The sequence below is a fragment of the Fusarium odoratissimum genome, assembly GCF_000260195.1.
Source record: "Fusarium odoratissimum NRRL 54006 unplaced genomic scaffold supercont1.25, whole genome shotgun sequence".
NCBI lineage: Eukaryota > Fungi > Ascomycota > Sordariomycetes > Hypocreales > Nectriaceae > Fusarium > Fusarium odoratissimum.
Genome location: NW_022158778.1, coordinates 411537 through 426275, shown reverse-complemented (window position 1 = coordinate 426275; position 14739 = coordinate 411537). Strand labels below are relative to the sequence as shown.

Sequence of the window (14739 nt, the reverse complement as noted above, 5' to 3'; positions counted from 1 at the left end):
TACTCAACCCAAGTATAAACCGGGCAGATGTGCTCCGCCAATATACATTCCAGTCATTCGTACAGTTCTATGACTTGGTACCTTAGACTACTCATCAATGAAATCGGATGTTTCGACTTTGTCGGAGTAATGAATGAAGTGCAATGCTAGCTGTCTGGCGGATTTATAAGACTGAGGCGATGCAGGCGTCTGAGGCGAGGTGTATTCACTGCAGAGCGGTTAACCAACTTGAGAGCGAGATCTAACTCGTGATCCAATATGAGAATGATGAATCTGACCAGCAGCATTGAGATTGCCGTTCCTGTCCCACAACCAAAGTCTCGTGTCGGCACTTATGTGGCTGTTCCTAGCACACCAACAGCCTGACTGACAAGGCAAAAGAGCAATCAGGTCGGGTCGCATGATGACGATGATGACACTTGACACTATGGACCCCTCATTTCATTTTCTTTTTTTTGTAAAGTCGCCTTGTTTAACGTGCCCGTTTCTTAGCCGTTGACTTGCCTTTCCGCTATTAACGGCTTTTGTCGGCCAGAGATTCAAGGCCAAGATGAACATAGTTCTCAACGTCGAGATACTCAAAAGAAAGGGATGGACAGTTCTATGGGACCACCTAAGCTGAAAAGTAAGGCGTGACAGTTCGGTAGGCGAATTACCCAGGGAGATAATGCAGTAAGGATGCCTAGATCCGAGACCCATCACCCATCAATGCGAGGCCTCAATAGAGGCCCATTTTCGTTTGGCAACTTGCAATCGTGACAAGACAATCTAATGAGATTAAGCATGAATGAGAAGAGCGATTGTCCATTGCTGGGTGTCCACTGAAGTTCCAAGGTCCAGCCAGCTTCAATGGATCACCATGGCAGGTGGGTGACAATTGGGTGGGGGGCTAATCAAGGTACGTATATGGGGCTGACTGGCTGCTGGCACTGGCAGTCACTGCCCAGAGGTGCCCCTTCCTCGATATCTCTCGCGCTTTCGTCACCCCCAACCAATAACTTGACAATAACTCCCCCGTCTAACTCTCTCTCAACTCAACTCGTCCCGCAAAACAAAACCACTTCTTTTTTTCATCTCTCTTCTCTTTCTCTTGGCCCCATTCGCCATCTGCCAACTCCTTCAACTGAAGCTCCTCTCAGCCGAATTTTGTTTATTCGCTTTTCCTTAAACAAACCCTCAAACTACTATAAATTCCACGACTCAAGGTACGTATCTACGCTTCTGCCCTGCTCAACCCTTCAACCATTTGAACAAGAAGCCTCGCCATATCCTGTTGCGGCTATCTCGTCTTGTTGTTGTTGTTTGTGTTTGTTGTGCCCTTCCACCACCCCCTCTGTCGTCATTGCCCCCCCTCCTCAAACCGAAACGAACACGCACCCATTATCCCCCCTTGGGATCTCCGGGCGCCTTCACCACCACGATTAAGCGATAGCCGCCCTATCTGTACTGCCAACGACAAAAACACCTTATTTTGAGGCTACTCGTCGTTTAGTTACCGTGTGGTGCTCGTTGTCGCTTGTCGACCATCTCAGGAGGCCGTCGTCTCAGAAACCCCTCCGCCACTGACACCCAAGAGCGGGGAGCCTCACCGAGTCGTCGCCGCCGCTCTAGCCACACACTAGGCGCGCAACTGCCTCTCCCTGTATCGCCTAAAACCATCGACTTATCGCCCCTCGCCCACTTCGAAGCTTCCTTCATCATTCCATTATCGTCGCCTTCACCAACGCATACACGAGCTTGCGCCGTTCGACTCTACCACTCTCTTTGTGCCTGCCTGCCCGTCTCTGCACATATTGCTTTATTTGCTTCGTCTGACTGGCTTGACCACCCCCTTTACTAACTGACCTCAAACACAGTCGCCAAACATCAACACAATGGGTCACGAAGACGCCGTCTACCTTGCTAAGCTCGCCGAGCAGGCTGAGCGATATGAGGGTATGTTCCAGGACTCAACACAATATGTCAATCGCGCGCTAACGTTTGGGGCGCGCGCCCATTGCAGAGATGGTTGAGAACATGAAGATTGTCGCCGGTGAGGATCGAGATCTCACTGTCGAGGAGCGAAACCTTCTCTCTGTTGCCTACAAGAACGTCATTGGCGCCCGCCGTGCCTCCTGGCGCATAGTCACCTCTATCGAGCAGAAGGAGGAGTCAAAGGGCAACTCTTCCCAGGTTACCCTTATCAAGGAGTACCGACAGAAGATTGAGGCTGAGCTCGCCAAAATCTGCGACGACATTCTCGAGGTTCTTGACCAGCACCTTATTCCCTCTGCCAAGTCTGGCGAGTCCAAGGTTTTCTACCACAAGATGTAGGCGCAAACTCGTAGCATCCAGTCACATACTTTTATTGACCAGTCTTGCAGGAAGGGTGACTACCACCGTTACCTTGCCGAGTTCGCCATCGGTGACCGTCGCAAGGACTCTGCCGACAAGTCCCTCGAGGCCTACAAGGCTGCTACTGAGGTTGCCCAGACTGAGCTCCCTCCCACCCACCCTATCCGCCTGGGTCTTGCCCTTAACTTTTCAGTTTTCTACTACGAAATCCTCAACGCCCCTGACCAGGCTTGCCACTTGGCCAAGCAGGCATTTGACGACGCTATTGCTGGTACGACCCGTGGACTGCTTCCAATTGGCCAACGTTATACTGACATGGAATCCACAGAGCTCGATACCCTGAGCGAGGAGAGCTACAAGGACTCTACACTGATTATGCAACTGCTCCGTGACAACCTTGTGAGTTTCCGGATTGCTCCTTTTCACCTATTCGACGACAGCTAACACAGTGACAGACTCTCTGGACCTCCTCTGAGGCCGAGACCTCCACTGCTGGTCAGGCTGAGGCTCCCAAGGAGGACGCACCTGCGGCTGCCACCGAGGAGCCAGCTGCCCCGGCTGAGGAGCCTAAGGCCGAGTAAGGAGTCGACTAGTGATTTGTCTATGCAGGTGTCAGGTGGACTGGTGTCTACGGAGTGTGGACGGAAGACCTCGTTTTTGATCAAGAGCTTCGGCATCGTTTCAGTACAGACAATGGCCATGGAAGGGCTGACTTTTTCACCAACGGGCTGGCAAGGAGAGTCTACAACAGAGCACTTTTACGTTCTGCTTTTAGACTGTTAATGCGTTGGCCGTCTGGACAATAAAAATACTAAAATTACTTTCAATACACGAAATATATGACTAGTGATGACGCAGCTGAAGAAACTGAATTGGGTTTTTGGCATACAAGCAACAACACCAGGTTGCGGTGCCAGGTATCTTGCTTGATTGCTGGCCGGGTTCTTGGATCGTTGATCCCGGCACAGTTCATGCCCTTGCCAAGATATATGCGGACAAGAGTACTCTGTCATGGTTGGTTCAACCATAATCTGATTCTGAGGAGGCCGTAAAGTCAAGTCTTATCTTTCGAAGTTTTATTTGAAGGATGTGATTCCTGTTCATCCTCAATAACGGCAAAGTGAACTCGAAGCCACAAACTACAGTCGAGACAGCCAACCACAAGCTCCCCCTCATCACTCACTTCTTCCAAGTCTGCTTCGCAAAACTCATAGCTGTGCTCATTCCCACAGCGACAAGGGCGGTACCAGCATTCCTGATCCTCATCAAATGCCAGATCATCTAGGTCAACACTTTCCACGCCGATCTGAAAAGAGCCATCTCTCTTCTCGCTCGGGCGAGACACTCGCAGCGCGGCGTCGTAAGCTGCCCGACAAGAAGGGTCGGAAAGGATGGTGAGAGCAGTTGTGATTTGGTCGACTGTGAAGCAAACAGAGGATGGATCTGAATTTGTGACTTTGTCTGGGTGGTTACGGAGGAGGGCCCGGTGATAGGCGCGCTTTATGAGGGGTGTAGAATCATGCTGTGTGTCAAGTAGCGTGGGTGTGAGGTTGAGGACTTGGTAATGCGTTGCCACTTCTGGTGAGGCCATGCTATGGGGTCGAGTTATACAGATGCGCGTTTGTCAAGTGAATTCTGGACAACTAAAAGCTTGAAGGCTTCAATGCCTGATATCACGTGATACGCATTCAACAGATGATGGATGGAGCTATTGTGAAATCGCAGATATCTATCTACCTTGGGTTACGTGGAGAAATGAGAGCCATATTAATGTTAGTTGGTGTAGAAGATAGGAAGTTCATGTCCCAGAACCTCCACACGCAATGGTAGTTGGGTGGCCTGTAATTTACGAAAGGGAAGCTGGATCTTGAGTGCACAATCGTTCTTTGACAAGACGGTCGCTGATATTGTTGTACATAAAAATACATGGTGAATGTACAGGGCGCGCCAAAGCAGTCATTCCATCTCTCTTCTTCTTGTTTATTTGGGGAACTTGGTCCAACCGTATTTGCCCACCTGTTAGTGTAGTTAGCAACACATGCTCCCTTGGACGATCAAGGCAGTCAATCTTTGATCTTACCCTCTTCCAGCGCTTGATAAGACTGGGCATATCCAACATGGCTTTTCTTCTTGTCTCCATCCTGCAGTATGGTTAGTCATTGTTGTTCTAGGCTCATCACAGGACATAGCCAGCCAGTCTGTGATCGCCGTGATGGGACCGTCCACGTACTTTGCAATCATATGTCGTTCGTGGATATGACCCTTGACCTTCTGTCCCACACCAGTACCCTTGACTCTCAGACCATGCTCAACCCGGTGAGCCAGCTTGTACTCAGTGCCCTTACGTGTTTCTGGCAGCAGATCCTCGACGCCGTTCTCACGGGCCATCTTGACCAGCTCAGCCTGGCGACGCTGCGAGTAGACAGGGTCCTGCCATTTACCTGTCACTGGGTGCTTGTAGAAGCGGAAAGGGTTCGGTCTCTCCTCCTGGTATCGGGTCTTTGGGGTGTTTTCGGGGAGGATGGCGGCGGGAGGATAGCGGGCGAAGAAGCGCTGCAGTGGTGCGGGCAGCGACTTTGCAAGCCCGATGAACTGTGATGTTGATGCCATGGTGATTTGCTATGATTTGCCGTGCTGAAGGGCAATCAATTGCATGCCCCGGAACCGAAAGAATGATCACGAATTTGAAGCTTTCCAATCTTCAAGGCTACCTTATGCTCCCCAAGTTTTCAGATAGACCCCCGGCTCGCCCATGCAGGTGGACCCCCATTGTTGCTTATCAGCCAATGATTCGTCATAGCACCTAGAGCTAGACCCACACTGCCTCAGCCTTGTCAACTCTGTCATTCAACAGCAAATCATCAGTCATCACTTCTATTTGTGGTGGGCGACTGCCTAATAGAAATCTCGTAATAACATATCGCTCTATTGTTTCTTTTCTCCCATCACACAAAAATGCCTCTCGATATCGAAGAAATCTTGCGGCAAAAGAAGGCTGCAGATGCCGCCGCCGCAAAGCCTAGGTTCATCCCCAAGGCCGAACGGGAGCGACTAGCAGCTGAAAAGGCAAAGAAGAAGGAAGACGAGCAGAAGCGCAAGGCTTCCGAAGACGCGCAGAAACGGCGAGAGGAAGAGCAAAAATGGGCCGCCAGATCGAACGGCTCTTCAAGGCACAACGATTCTACGAATGGATCATCGCGCGTACCGACGGGCCCCAAGGCTATGAATCAGGAGAATGGCCGTGATCGAGACGGATATCGAGACCAAGGGCGAGGGAGGGGCAGGGGGAGAGAAGGTCGGAAGGGAGATAAACAGGCTGCGGATAAGCAGTCTGCAGAGGATATCGAGGCCACTCTCCTCCGATCACGATACCTGGGGCCCCAAGTTAACCAACAGTCCAACTTTTCGGCGAAGAAGAAACGAATGCGAACGACAGAGAAAAAGTTCAATTTCGAGTGGGACGCTGATGAAGACACGTCGCGCGACAACGATCCCTTATATACTCGACAGGCCGTCAACCACAATGGATCATTCGCCGGTGTTGGTGGAGAATTCGACGATGAAGCCGAGGAGCGCGCTCGCAAACGAGCTCGAATGATAGAGCAGAGAGATCCAGAGAATGGAAAAGAGAGAGCAAAGGGCATCATGGAAGACTTCTTCCGAGCACGCGACAAAGCGAGACAACGAGCTGATCGAACAGGACTGGGCAAGCGATGGTCTGAAAAGTCTTTAGAAGATATGCGCGAGCGGGATTGGCGTATTTTCAAAGAAGATTTTGGAATCGCTACAAAGGGTGGCATGATTCCGAACCCCATGCGCAGCTGGCAAGAATCGAATCTCCCTAAGCGCTTACTCAACATTGTCGAGGATGTGGGTTACAAGGAGCCGACGCCCATTCAACGAGCTGCAATCCCTATCGCGCTGCAAGCCCGCGATCTCATCGGTGTAGCTGTCACTGGTTCCGGAAAGACAGCCGCCTTCCTACTACCGCTGTTAGTCTATATCTCTGATCTACCGCCCCTTGACGAGCTCAATAAGAACGACGGCCCCTACGCTCTCATCATGGCCCCGACTCGAGAACTGGTGCAGCAGATCGAGTCTGAAGCCAGGAAGTTTGCTGGTCCTCTCGGCTTTCGCGTTGTGAGCATTGTCGGTGGCCACTCTATCGAGGAACAAATATACAACATGCGCGATGGTGCTGAGATTATCGTTGCTACACCGGGTCGTCTTATTGACTGTCTCGATCGACGAGTGCTCGTCCTAGCACAATGTTGCTATGTCATTATGGATGAAGCAGATCGTATGATCGACATGGGTTTTGAAGAACCTGTTAACAGGATTCTCGAAGCACTACCTGTTAACAACGAGAAGCCGGATACGGAAGATGCCGAAGATGCAACAAAAATGAAGCGTTATTTAGGTGGAAACGATCGTTACAGACAGACTATGATGTATACAGCAACTATGCCGCCTCAGGTGGAAAAGATTGCGAAGAAATACCTCCGCCGTCCAGCTATCGTCACCATTGGTAACGCAGGCGAAGCCGTTGACACTGTCGAGCAGCGTGTCGAGTTCATTCCCGGTGAGGACCGTCGCAAGAAGCGTCTGCAGGAGATACTTGCCTCGAATGATTTTGCGCCACCCATCATTGTCTTTGTCAACATCAAGCGCAACTGTGATGCTGTCGCCCGCGATATCAAGCAGATGGGCTGGACGGTTGCCACACTCCATGGTTCCAAGACTCAGGAACAGCGGGAAGCTTCTCTCCAGTCAGTGCGCAACGGCACGACACAAGTCCTCGTTGCGACTGATCTTGCTGGCCGTGGTATCGATGTTCCCGATGTCTCCCTCGTCGTCAATTTCAATATGGCCCCTAAAATCGATAGCTACACACATCGTATCGGTCGAACAGGTCGTGCTGGCAAGAGTGGTGTTGCCATTACGTTTCTGGGTCCTGAGGACGCTGATACCATGTACGATCTCAAGCAAATCCTCAGCAAGAGCTCCATCTCCAAGGTGCCAGAAGAGCTGAAGAGACATGAGGCCGCACAGTCAAAACCAGTACGTGGTGACGGCGGAGGATCAAGGAAAGATAAGGAAGAAGGGCTTGGGAAAGGAGGCTGGTAGAAACTGATACTGAACAATAATTTAGGCGACATAAAATCATTGCAATGGAAAAATTCATTAGTCTCATCAACTAGAAGAAAGAACCCGCAGAGTGAACCCATTTATAAATATCACTTCCACATCTCCCATGAATTCTTTTCTACATCTGAAGCACACTCATTGCAAAGCACACACTCTTTCACATGTCTTCCTTTTATCTTATCTTATCTACTCCAGCTTTAGCTGCTCAAACTGCTTGATAGTCTCCTCGAAGCTGTTGAGCTCTTGCTTGGCATCTGCCAATCTCTTCTCGTCTGTCTCGCGGACGGCGTCTGAGACCTTCTCAAGGTAGCCAGGATCATTGAGAATCTTCTCCTGTTTTTGGATGCTGCTCTTGGCCTTGTCGAGCTTCTTCTGCGCCTTGGCGATCTCAGCATCGAGGTCAACGCGGCCCTTTACGTGAAGGAAAACGGAGGCCTCGGTTGAGACAGGATAGGCGACGCACCCGGCGGGTCTAGTAGCATCGGGGGTGAGGATCTCGACTCCCTTGATACCCTTACCGCTCAAGGTCTTAATAGAAGACGACTGCTCCTTAACGGTAGTGAGAGCAGTATCGTTGTAAGCCTGGATGATAACTATGAATGAGTCAGTAAAAATCGTTTACAGGATCACAGGGTTATAGCACTTACCCTCAGCCTCATCCTTGAGGGCGTACTCAGCCATCAGTGAGCGAGCAGCCTTGGAGCAGCCTAGAACAAGCTCGTAAGCGCGCTCAGACTCGGGGTCATCAAGCTGCTCGTGGTAGACGGGGTACTTCGCGACCATGATAGACTTGGTCTGATCCTCAGGTCGTCGGGGCATTCGTTGCCACATCTCCTCAGTAATGAAGGGCATGAAAGGGTGGATCATGGTGAGAGCGGCCTCGAGAGCAGTATAGAGAGTCTGGATAGCAGACTCACGCTCCTTTGGAGTACCGTCACGGATGATGGCCTTTGAGTTCTCGATGTAGACATCGCAAAGCTCGTTGTACCAGTAGCGGTAGACGATCAATGTTGACTTGGAAAACTCGCGATCCTCAAGAGCACGGTTGATCTCTTTGGCCGCGGTGTTCATCTTGTGAAGAATCCACCGCTCGGCAAGAGTTTCGCCACGGACAACCCCTGACGTCGAGGGAGTGAAGTCCTTGGGGAGACTTCCCAGAACATACTTGGTAGCCTGGAAGATCTTGTTACAGAACTTGCGGTATCCGTGGATAATCTTGACATCCAGATTGATATCACCACCACCGGTTGTGGCGTTGACCATGGTGAATCGCAGGGCATCAGCACCACACTGGGGGATACCTTCAGGGAAGGCAGTCTTCTGATACTTGGTGGCCTTTGTGACCTCGCTGGGGTGTAGGTTACCTTGCAGAAGCTTGTCGTGGAGAGACTGCAACTGGATACCTGAGATGACATCCAGGGGATCAACGACGTTACCCAAACTCTTACTCATCTTGCGACCTTCTGAATCTCGAACAAGACTGTGGCAATAGACCTCCTTGAATGGGATATCGCCCGTCATCTTGAGACCGAGCATGATCATTCTGGCAATCCAGAAGAAGAGAATATCCCAACCTGTCTCGAGGACCTCTGTGGGGTAGAGAGTTTGGAGGTCGTGGGTGTTGTTGGGCCAGCCGAGGGTGCTGAAGGGCCAGAGTCCAGAAGAGAACCATGTGTCGAGAACATCCTCATCTTGCTCAAGTGTATATGTCTTGCCAGGGAGTGCAGCCTTAGCTTTCTCCTCAGCCTCCTCTCGTGTTCGGCCGGCAAACCAGAGCTTCTCCTCAGGGATATCTCCAGCGCCGCCCTCGATCTTAGCGTAGTAGACGGGACATCGGTGACCCCACCAGAGCTGCCGGCTGATGCACCAGTCGTTGATGTCCTCAAGCCATCGGAAGTAGCTCTTCTCAGCAGTCTCTGGTCGGATCTTAATGCGTCCGTCTCGAACAGCAGCCAAGGCAGGCTCAGCGAGTTCCTTCATGCGGACCCACCATTGGGGTTTCAGAAGAGGCTCAATGATATCCTTGGACTTTTCGCACAGAGGGACCTTCATGGCGTTGTCCTTCTTGTCAACATATAGACCCTTGGCCTTGAGATCATCCTGGATAGCGTAACGGACATCGAATCGCTTCTGGCCCTTGTAAGCGCCGGTGTTCTCGTTCATAAGACCATCGTCGGTCAAGATGTTGATAAACTCAAGGCCGTGCTTCTGGCCGAGAGTGAAATCGTTAGGATCGTGAGCTGGAGTAAGCTTGACGGCACCGGTACCGAATTCCATGTCGACATACTCGTCGGCGATGATGGGTAGCTTGCGGCCCTCGATAAAGGGGTGGATGGCAGTCTTTCCGATAAGGTGCTTATACCTCTCGTCCTTGGGGTGGACAGCAATGCCGGTATCACCAAGCATAGTCTCAATACGGGTGGTGGCGACCTCGACAAGCTCATCGGAACCTTCAATGGGGTACTTGAAGTGGACAATGACGCCGAATTCGACCTTCTTGTCGTATCCAGGGACTTCGAGCAGGGTACGGCCTGTCAACTCCTTGTTGACGACTTCAAGGTTGGAAAGTGCAGTGTTAAGCTTCGTGCACCAGTTAACAAGTCGGTTTGCTCGGTAAATAGTTCCCTCCTCGTGAAGCTTGACCCAGGTCTCTGTAACGGCGGCAGACAAGTTCTTGTCCATGGTGAAAGCTGGTTTCCGTTAGCAATTTCTCTCCTCCAACAAGCTTGGGGCTGACGTACCCTCTCTGCTCCAGTCAAAAGATCCTCCCAGACTGGTCAGGGCCTTGTTGATGCGTTTGTGGTATTCGTCCTTCCACTTCCAGACAGTGTTAACGAATTCCTCACGGCCAAGGTCATGTCTTGTCTTGCCCTCCTTTCTCCAAAGCATGTTCTCAACAACGCTCTGCGTAGAGATGCCAGCATGATCGCATCCGGGCAACCACAGGGTAGTCTTGCCTTGCATACGGTTCCATCTAATCATGAGATCCTGAAGGGAGTCACCGAGAGCGTGACCCATGTGCAGAGCACCAGTAACATTGGGAGGAGGGTGAACAATGACGAACTTGCCCTCGTCCTTGACACTGCCATCGGGCTTGAACTCGGGCTTGAAGAAACCCTCCTTCTCCCACCAGCTATACCATGCAGACTCGACCGCAATGGGGTTGTAAGCCTTGAAATGGGGGTCTTCAAATGATCGAATTCGCTTCTTCTCGCCCTCGGGGGTGTCTTCGACGTATTCGGGGAGAGGCTCCTCCTCGACCTTCTTTTCCTTAGGCTTCTTTTCTTTGGCAGCTTTGGGGGCGGTGGCAGCAGCCTTTTGCTTCTTTGCTTCGAACTTGGCCTGTTTCTCGGCCTTCTTTCGTTCTTTTTCCACTGTGAAATCATGTCAGGGGATGCATCGAAAAGTGTCAATGGACTGCGTATTACATACACTCCTTCTCGGTCTTCACCTTGGGCGCACCGGCGGTGGCTGCTGCGCCGGCATCCTGACCTGTAGCGTGTGCACCGGTGGCAGACTCGACAATCTCCTTCTTCTCCGCGGCGGGAACGGCTGGAGGGGTGCTGGTAGCGTCCTGAATGCCCTCGCTGGCGGCGACTATGATTTTATGATTAGTATCAGCATTGTTGATCCAGAAGGCTGTATCAAACTTGGGTTTCCTCGGCCACTGTTGGTCGCCATATTTACTCGCGTGGTTGTTAAGGGTCGGCTTGCTCTTGGAGAAACAGATCGCACCCTCAGTGCTCGAACCGCGAGTCTAAACGTCGTGCCGGAGATGACTGAATGAAGCCCGTATACTGAGGGCTTCAAGCAATGACCTGCACCTCGAATTGATATAGGTAGATGTTGTGTGACTCTTACCAGCTACAGCACTGTAATTTCGAAGATTGAGTCACCCGGTTCTGATGGTGGGGGATAACTTTTAGTTCATGGAGGGGTACAGAAAGTGTGGCGTAGTAGCATTAACATTGATATAATTCATAGTTACTGTGTCAAATCACATCAAATTATTAGAAATAATGCCAACCCGGTTCATGTGACTCATTAATTGATTGATAGGTGTTGCTCATCACTTAAAATGCTCATTGTTATTCTGATGACTCCCTTCTTACACCAACGATATCGGACCACCATGTTTCAGTTGGGCCAGTACTGTAGACTGTGGCGCAGCAGTTCACCAGCCACAAAGGCTCAACCCAGCGATGTGAAGTGCCTGAGCTGGATGTCGTCTTAGACTAGGTGTCTCCCTATGCAATAAGTTGAGACGAAATTACTCCAAAGGCCAAGATTAGAACATCTACTCCAACCTTGAATATTTGGTGTGACCAGTCTTCGAATTCTGTCCCAATGGCCCTGCGGCTGGCATTGAGAGCTCCTGAGAGCCGTCTCTGCAATCGCATTTCGACCACAACTAGGAGGGTATACTCAACAAGTAAACAATCGGATTACTTTACTGTTGAGCTGAGTCCGAAGATCAAAGTAAGTTCTGTAACAAGTAGAATTGTCGAATTTGCTAACCCTCCACAGGATCCCTCAAAACTATTAAAAACCGTCAGATCTCAGATCCACATCACCAATCCTAGCCGCCACGATGCAGCAGTTGTACTCACAACTCCACAATATGCGCAATGGCTAGGCAAGGATGAATTTATGTCTGAGTTTGTAGATATGCTGTCAGGTTCTGATGGGACCGGAGAGTTCCATACTCTGGGCGCTGTTGTTGACCACATCGCCCCGCCAGTGCCGAACAACAAACCCATTCAGGGGCTATCTATCCTCCGTGGTAATCTCGACACTATCCTACCAGGACTATGGACAAAGGCGCCCCCAAAGGAATGGTCGGATGGTGGGAAGGTGTCAGCTCTAACGATGGATCTTGGCAACCCGCATATCACTATCCCTCTTACCAACACCACTTTTCAGAACCACAGGACCTCGACACTTATCATTAGCCGTTACGACTTGTCAACCGGCTCTCCAAAACTTATTGAGCAAACTGATACAAAGCATTTGCAGAAAGTAAACATTCCTTTTCGGAAAAGGCTCCCGTCAATCAATGACCTTGGTATCTGGGCTCCCCTCGTGCCTTTGACTCAACCCCGTGTGGTGACTGAGAGCTTTGGTAATATCGTACGGCGAGTCGACATCGAAGATGAATCAGTTCCAGCATCAAATGAGCTCGAGCCAGCAGTGAACGAGCTCCATGTCAGCAAATCGGACTTAGTTCAGTCTCCTATGGGCATTTGGGCAATGATCACACCTCCGACTTTTGTTCAGTCAGGGGGCAGCTCGCCCTATGTCAATCCGGATCCCGAGGCAACATTTGCTGATGGCCAAAGTATCACGGAGCTAACGGCTTTAACCTCCGATCAATTGGGTATCCTGTATAGGCAAGGGGGTCGATTATATCAAGTTTGTAAGCAAACTCTACAGTCCCTGTGCCTGATTTCATCCATTAACAGCTTGCAGTGAGTGGTGGCGGCGGTTGGGGGGCAAAGAAGGGTTTGCTGTCGCTTGACCCCGAGCAAACTCACTTTGTTGTATCTGAAGAAGAAGAGATGCAAAGGTTCATCCAAGCTATGGAAGGGGGCAATTTTGTCCCTGTGAGTTCCAAAATCCAGTTCTTTGCATCAACAGATTCTTCTGCTAGCGAGCCGGTCGGAAAGAAACAAACCGGTGTGGTGTTTGGAACATCCAGCAAGGTCGAGGATGAAACTGATGCGAGTCCATATCAACCTGAGGCACGATTGTTGGAGAATCATTTCGGCGCTCTCTCCAACGTAGGCATATTTGTAACCTCATCTGATGCTTCCATGTTTTCGAAACCTGGGTTCAACAACGACTGGAAACTCAACGTGCCTAACTCTCGAATCTATATTGTATAGGTCAGCACGGTGTTGATGGTCTTCACTAGCGGTTGTTGTATGTATTATAAGAATGTATAAGTACCCCTCCCAGCGACTAGAGATGGCTGTATGTGTATGTGAATAATATTCTGCCTGCGTTTATTTATTGTGGCCTTTGCTTCTTGTGCAATCCTTCCGCTGCCGCTGCGGCGACATCATCCAGCGTTGTTCCCCTCTTCCTCTTGCCCGTCTTCTCGTTTCCAAGTACTTCATTCTCCGCAATATCTTTGTAGACACTCGCGGCACCCATGAACATCCTTTTATCCCAGCCCGCTTCCTCATTGAAAGTGAGAGCAATCTCCTCCATCTCTCGCACCCAGCGATACGCCTTAGGTGGCATGCCGGGAACGCTCTTTTCAGCGTTGGCAAGCATGGCTGGATAAAATGTACCAATCTCATCTTTAAGAGCGCCTAAGACGCCAAGATTATGTGCAGTCGTGAACGATTGAGTGGCAATGGCGGTGAATCCCTTTGAAAGGGAAGCAAAGCACATTTTTAGACCACTTGCAGCGCCGATATCAGGAGAGATTTGCTTCATGTTGAGAACAGATATCAGTTTCTTTCCAAAAGGGAGCGAGCTGAAACCATCCGAGCCTGATATAGGAATGCTAGGACGGTACCAGTCAGAAGAGTCGTTGCTGCTTGATGATTCTGTTGCGGCATCGGTAGACGTCTTCTTGGGAGGATGCCCAAGAATGCTTCCGTCAACGAATCGTATAGGCAGGTTTTCTCTCTTAACAGATGCCGCAATGGCCTTGACTGTCGAAGGTGCAACAGCATTGAGATCGACAAAGTAAAGCTCTTTCGTAGTCTCTAAGCCTGCTAACGCATCTGTAATACGAGTGGCTGTTGCCTCTGCGTCTTTAGGCGGCACAATGGAGAGTATAACGGAACTCTGCCTGACCAGATCAACATCAGACTCGAGGAGCTCAACTTCTGCATCCCGAGCTCGTTCGATGGTATCTTTGCTTGAGGAACCGTTAGTAGACATCTCACTCTCCTTGCTTGATTTATCAGTTACCTTCTGCCAGAGATATTGGTTGCAACGGTGAAACCGTTGGCAACTAGTAGTTTTGCAATACCGACCCCCATATCGCCAATGGACAATAGTCCAATTTTGGGTAGAGATTCGAAGGTAGCTGACATCTTATGATTGATAATCAATTCAAATTGGGCGCTATGCGTTGGCTTGAGGTAAATAGGTGATGGAGATAGGTTGACGCGGGGAACTAGGGTAAGTGAGCTGCTATAAGAACCTAAGAGTACCATTTACTGATCCTTATTGAATTAAGATATTGTAAATTTTCAATAACGTTCCAATAATGAAGGGGGAAAGCTACTTGCTTTATGC

General features: G+C 50.3%; 7 protein-coding genes across 12 annotated transcripts; 3 read left to right on the top strand and 4 right to left on the bottom strand.

The window, feature by feature from the left end:
* Positions 1-344: 344 nt before the first annotated feature.
* Positions 345-4300, top strand: FOIG_12237 (tyrosine 3-monooxygenase/tryptophan 5-monooxygenase activation protein). Of its 4 annotated transcripts, XM_031213091.1 has the most exons (6): positions 463-1205; positions 1857-1935; positions 2003-2309; positions 2364-2605; positions 2663-2733; positions 2790-4300. In XM_031213091.1, exons 2-6 carry the CDS (start codon positions 1875-1877, stop codon positions 2913-2915), a joined length of 807 nt encoding a protein of 268 aa, XP_031057387.1. In that variant the 5' UTR covers positions 463-1205; positions 1857-1874; the 3' UTR covers positions 2916-4300. The 4 variants fall into 4 exon arrangements, with proteins under 4 accessions (XP_031057386.1, XP_031057387.1, XP_031057389.1 ...); XM_031213090.1 differs by having other exon boundaries at positions 345-1935; XM_031213093.1 differs by having other exon boundaries at positions 1857-2309.
* On the bottom strand, positions 3035-4011 carry FOIG_12238 (diphthamide biosynthesis protein 4). Its single transcript, XM_031213094.1, has one exon. It carries the CDS (start codon positions 3923-3925, stop codon positions 3389-3391), a length of 537 nt encoding a protein of 178 aa, XP_031057390.1. The 5' UTR covers positions 3926-4011; the 3' UTR covers positions 3035-3388.
* On the bottom strand, positions 4084-5094 carry FOIG_12236 (uncharacterized protein). 2 transcript variants are annotated; one of them, XM_031213089.1, is made up of 3 exons: positions 4565-5080; positions 4415-4475; positions 4111-4350 (listed from the first exon to the last, which is right to left on the bottom strand). In XM_031213089.1, the coding sequence occupies exons 1-3, from the start codon at positions 4942-4944 to the stop codon at positions 4315-4317; spliced, it is 477 nt and encodes a 158-aa protein (XP_031057385.1). In that variant the 5' UTR covers positions 4945-5080; the 3' UTR covers positions 4111-4314. The 2 variants fall into 2 exon arrangements, with proteins under 2 accessions (XP_031057384.1, XP_031057385.1); XM_031213088.1 differs by having other exon boundaries at positions 4084-4475; positions 4565-5094.
* A 68-nt stretch (positions 5095-5162) lies between these two features.
* Positions 5163-7588, top strand: FOIG_12235 (pre-mRNA-splicing ATP-dependent RNA helicase PRP28). The gene is made up of 2 exons (XM_031213087.1): positions 5163-5357; positions 5407-7588. Exon 2 carries the CDS (start codon positions 5557-5559, stop codon positions 7459-7461), a length of 1905 nt encoding a protein of 634 aa, XP_031057383.1. The 5' UTR covers positions 5163-5357; positions 5407-5556; the 3' UTR covers positions 7462-7588.
* FOIG_12234 (valyl-tRNA synthetase) lies at positions 5170-11519 on the bottom strand. Of its 2 annotated transcripts, XM_031213085.1 has the most exons (5): positions 11133-11519; positions 10915-11079; positions 10224-10856; positions 8130-10172; positions 5170-8075 (listed from the first exon to the last, which is right to left on the bottom strand). In XM_031213085.1, exons 1-5 carry the CDS (start codon positions 11161-11163, stop codon positions 7669-7671), a joined length of 3279 nt encoding a protein of 1092 aa, XP_031057381.1. In that variant the 5' UTR covers positions 11164-11519; the 3' UTR covers positions 5170-7668. The 2 variants fall into 2 exon arrangements, with proteins under 2 accessions (XP_031057381.1, XP_031057382.1); XM_031213086.1 differs by having other exon boundaries at positions 10915-11519.
* A 97-nt stretch (positions 11520-11616) lies between these two features.
* FOIG_12233 (uncharacterized protein) lies at positions 11617-14281 on the top strand. The gene is made up of 3 exons (XM_031213084.1): positions 11617-11961; positions 12010-12898; positions 12952-14281. The coding sequence occupies exons 1-3, from the start codon at positions 11830-11832 to the stop codon at positions 13365-13367; spliced, it is 1437 nt and encodes a 478-aa protein (XP_031057380.1). The 5' UTR covers positions 11617-11829; the 3' UTR covers positions 13368-14281.
* FOIG_12232 (uncharacterized protein) lies at positions 12962-14649 on the bottom strand. The gene is made up of 2 exons (XM_031213083.1): positions 14410-14649; positions 12962-14356 (listed from the first exon to the last, which is right to left on the bottom strand). Exons 1-2 carry the CDS (start codon positions 14532-14534, stop codon positions 13492-13494), a joined length of 990 nt encoding a protein of 329 aa, XP_031057379.1. The 5' UTR covers positions 14535-14649; the 3' UTR covers positions 12962-13491.
* Between the last annotated feature and the right edge of the window lie 90 nt (positions 14650-14739).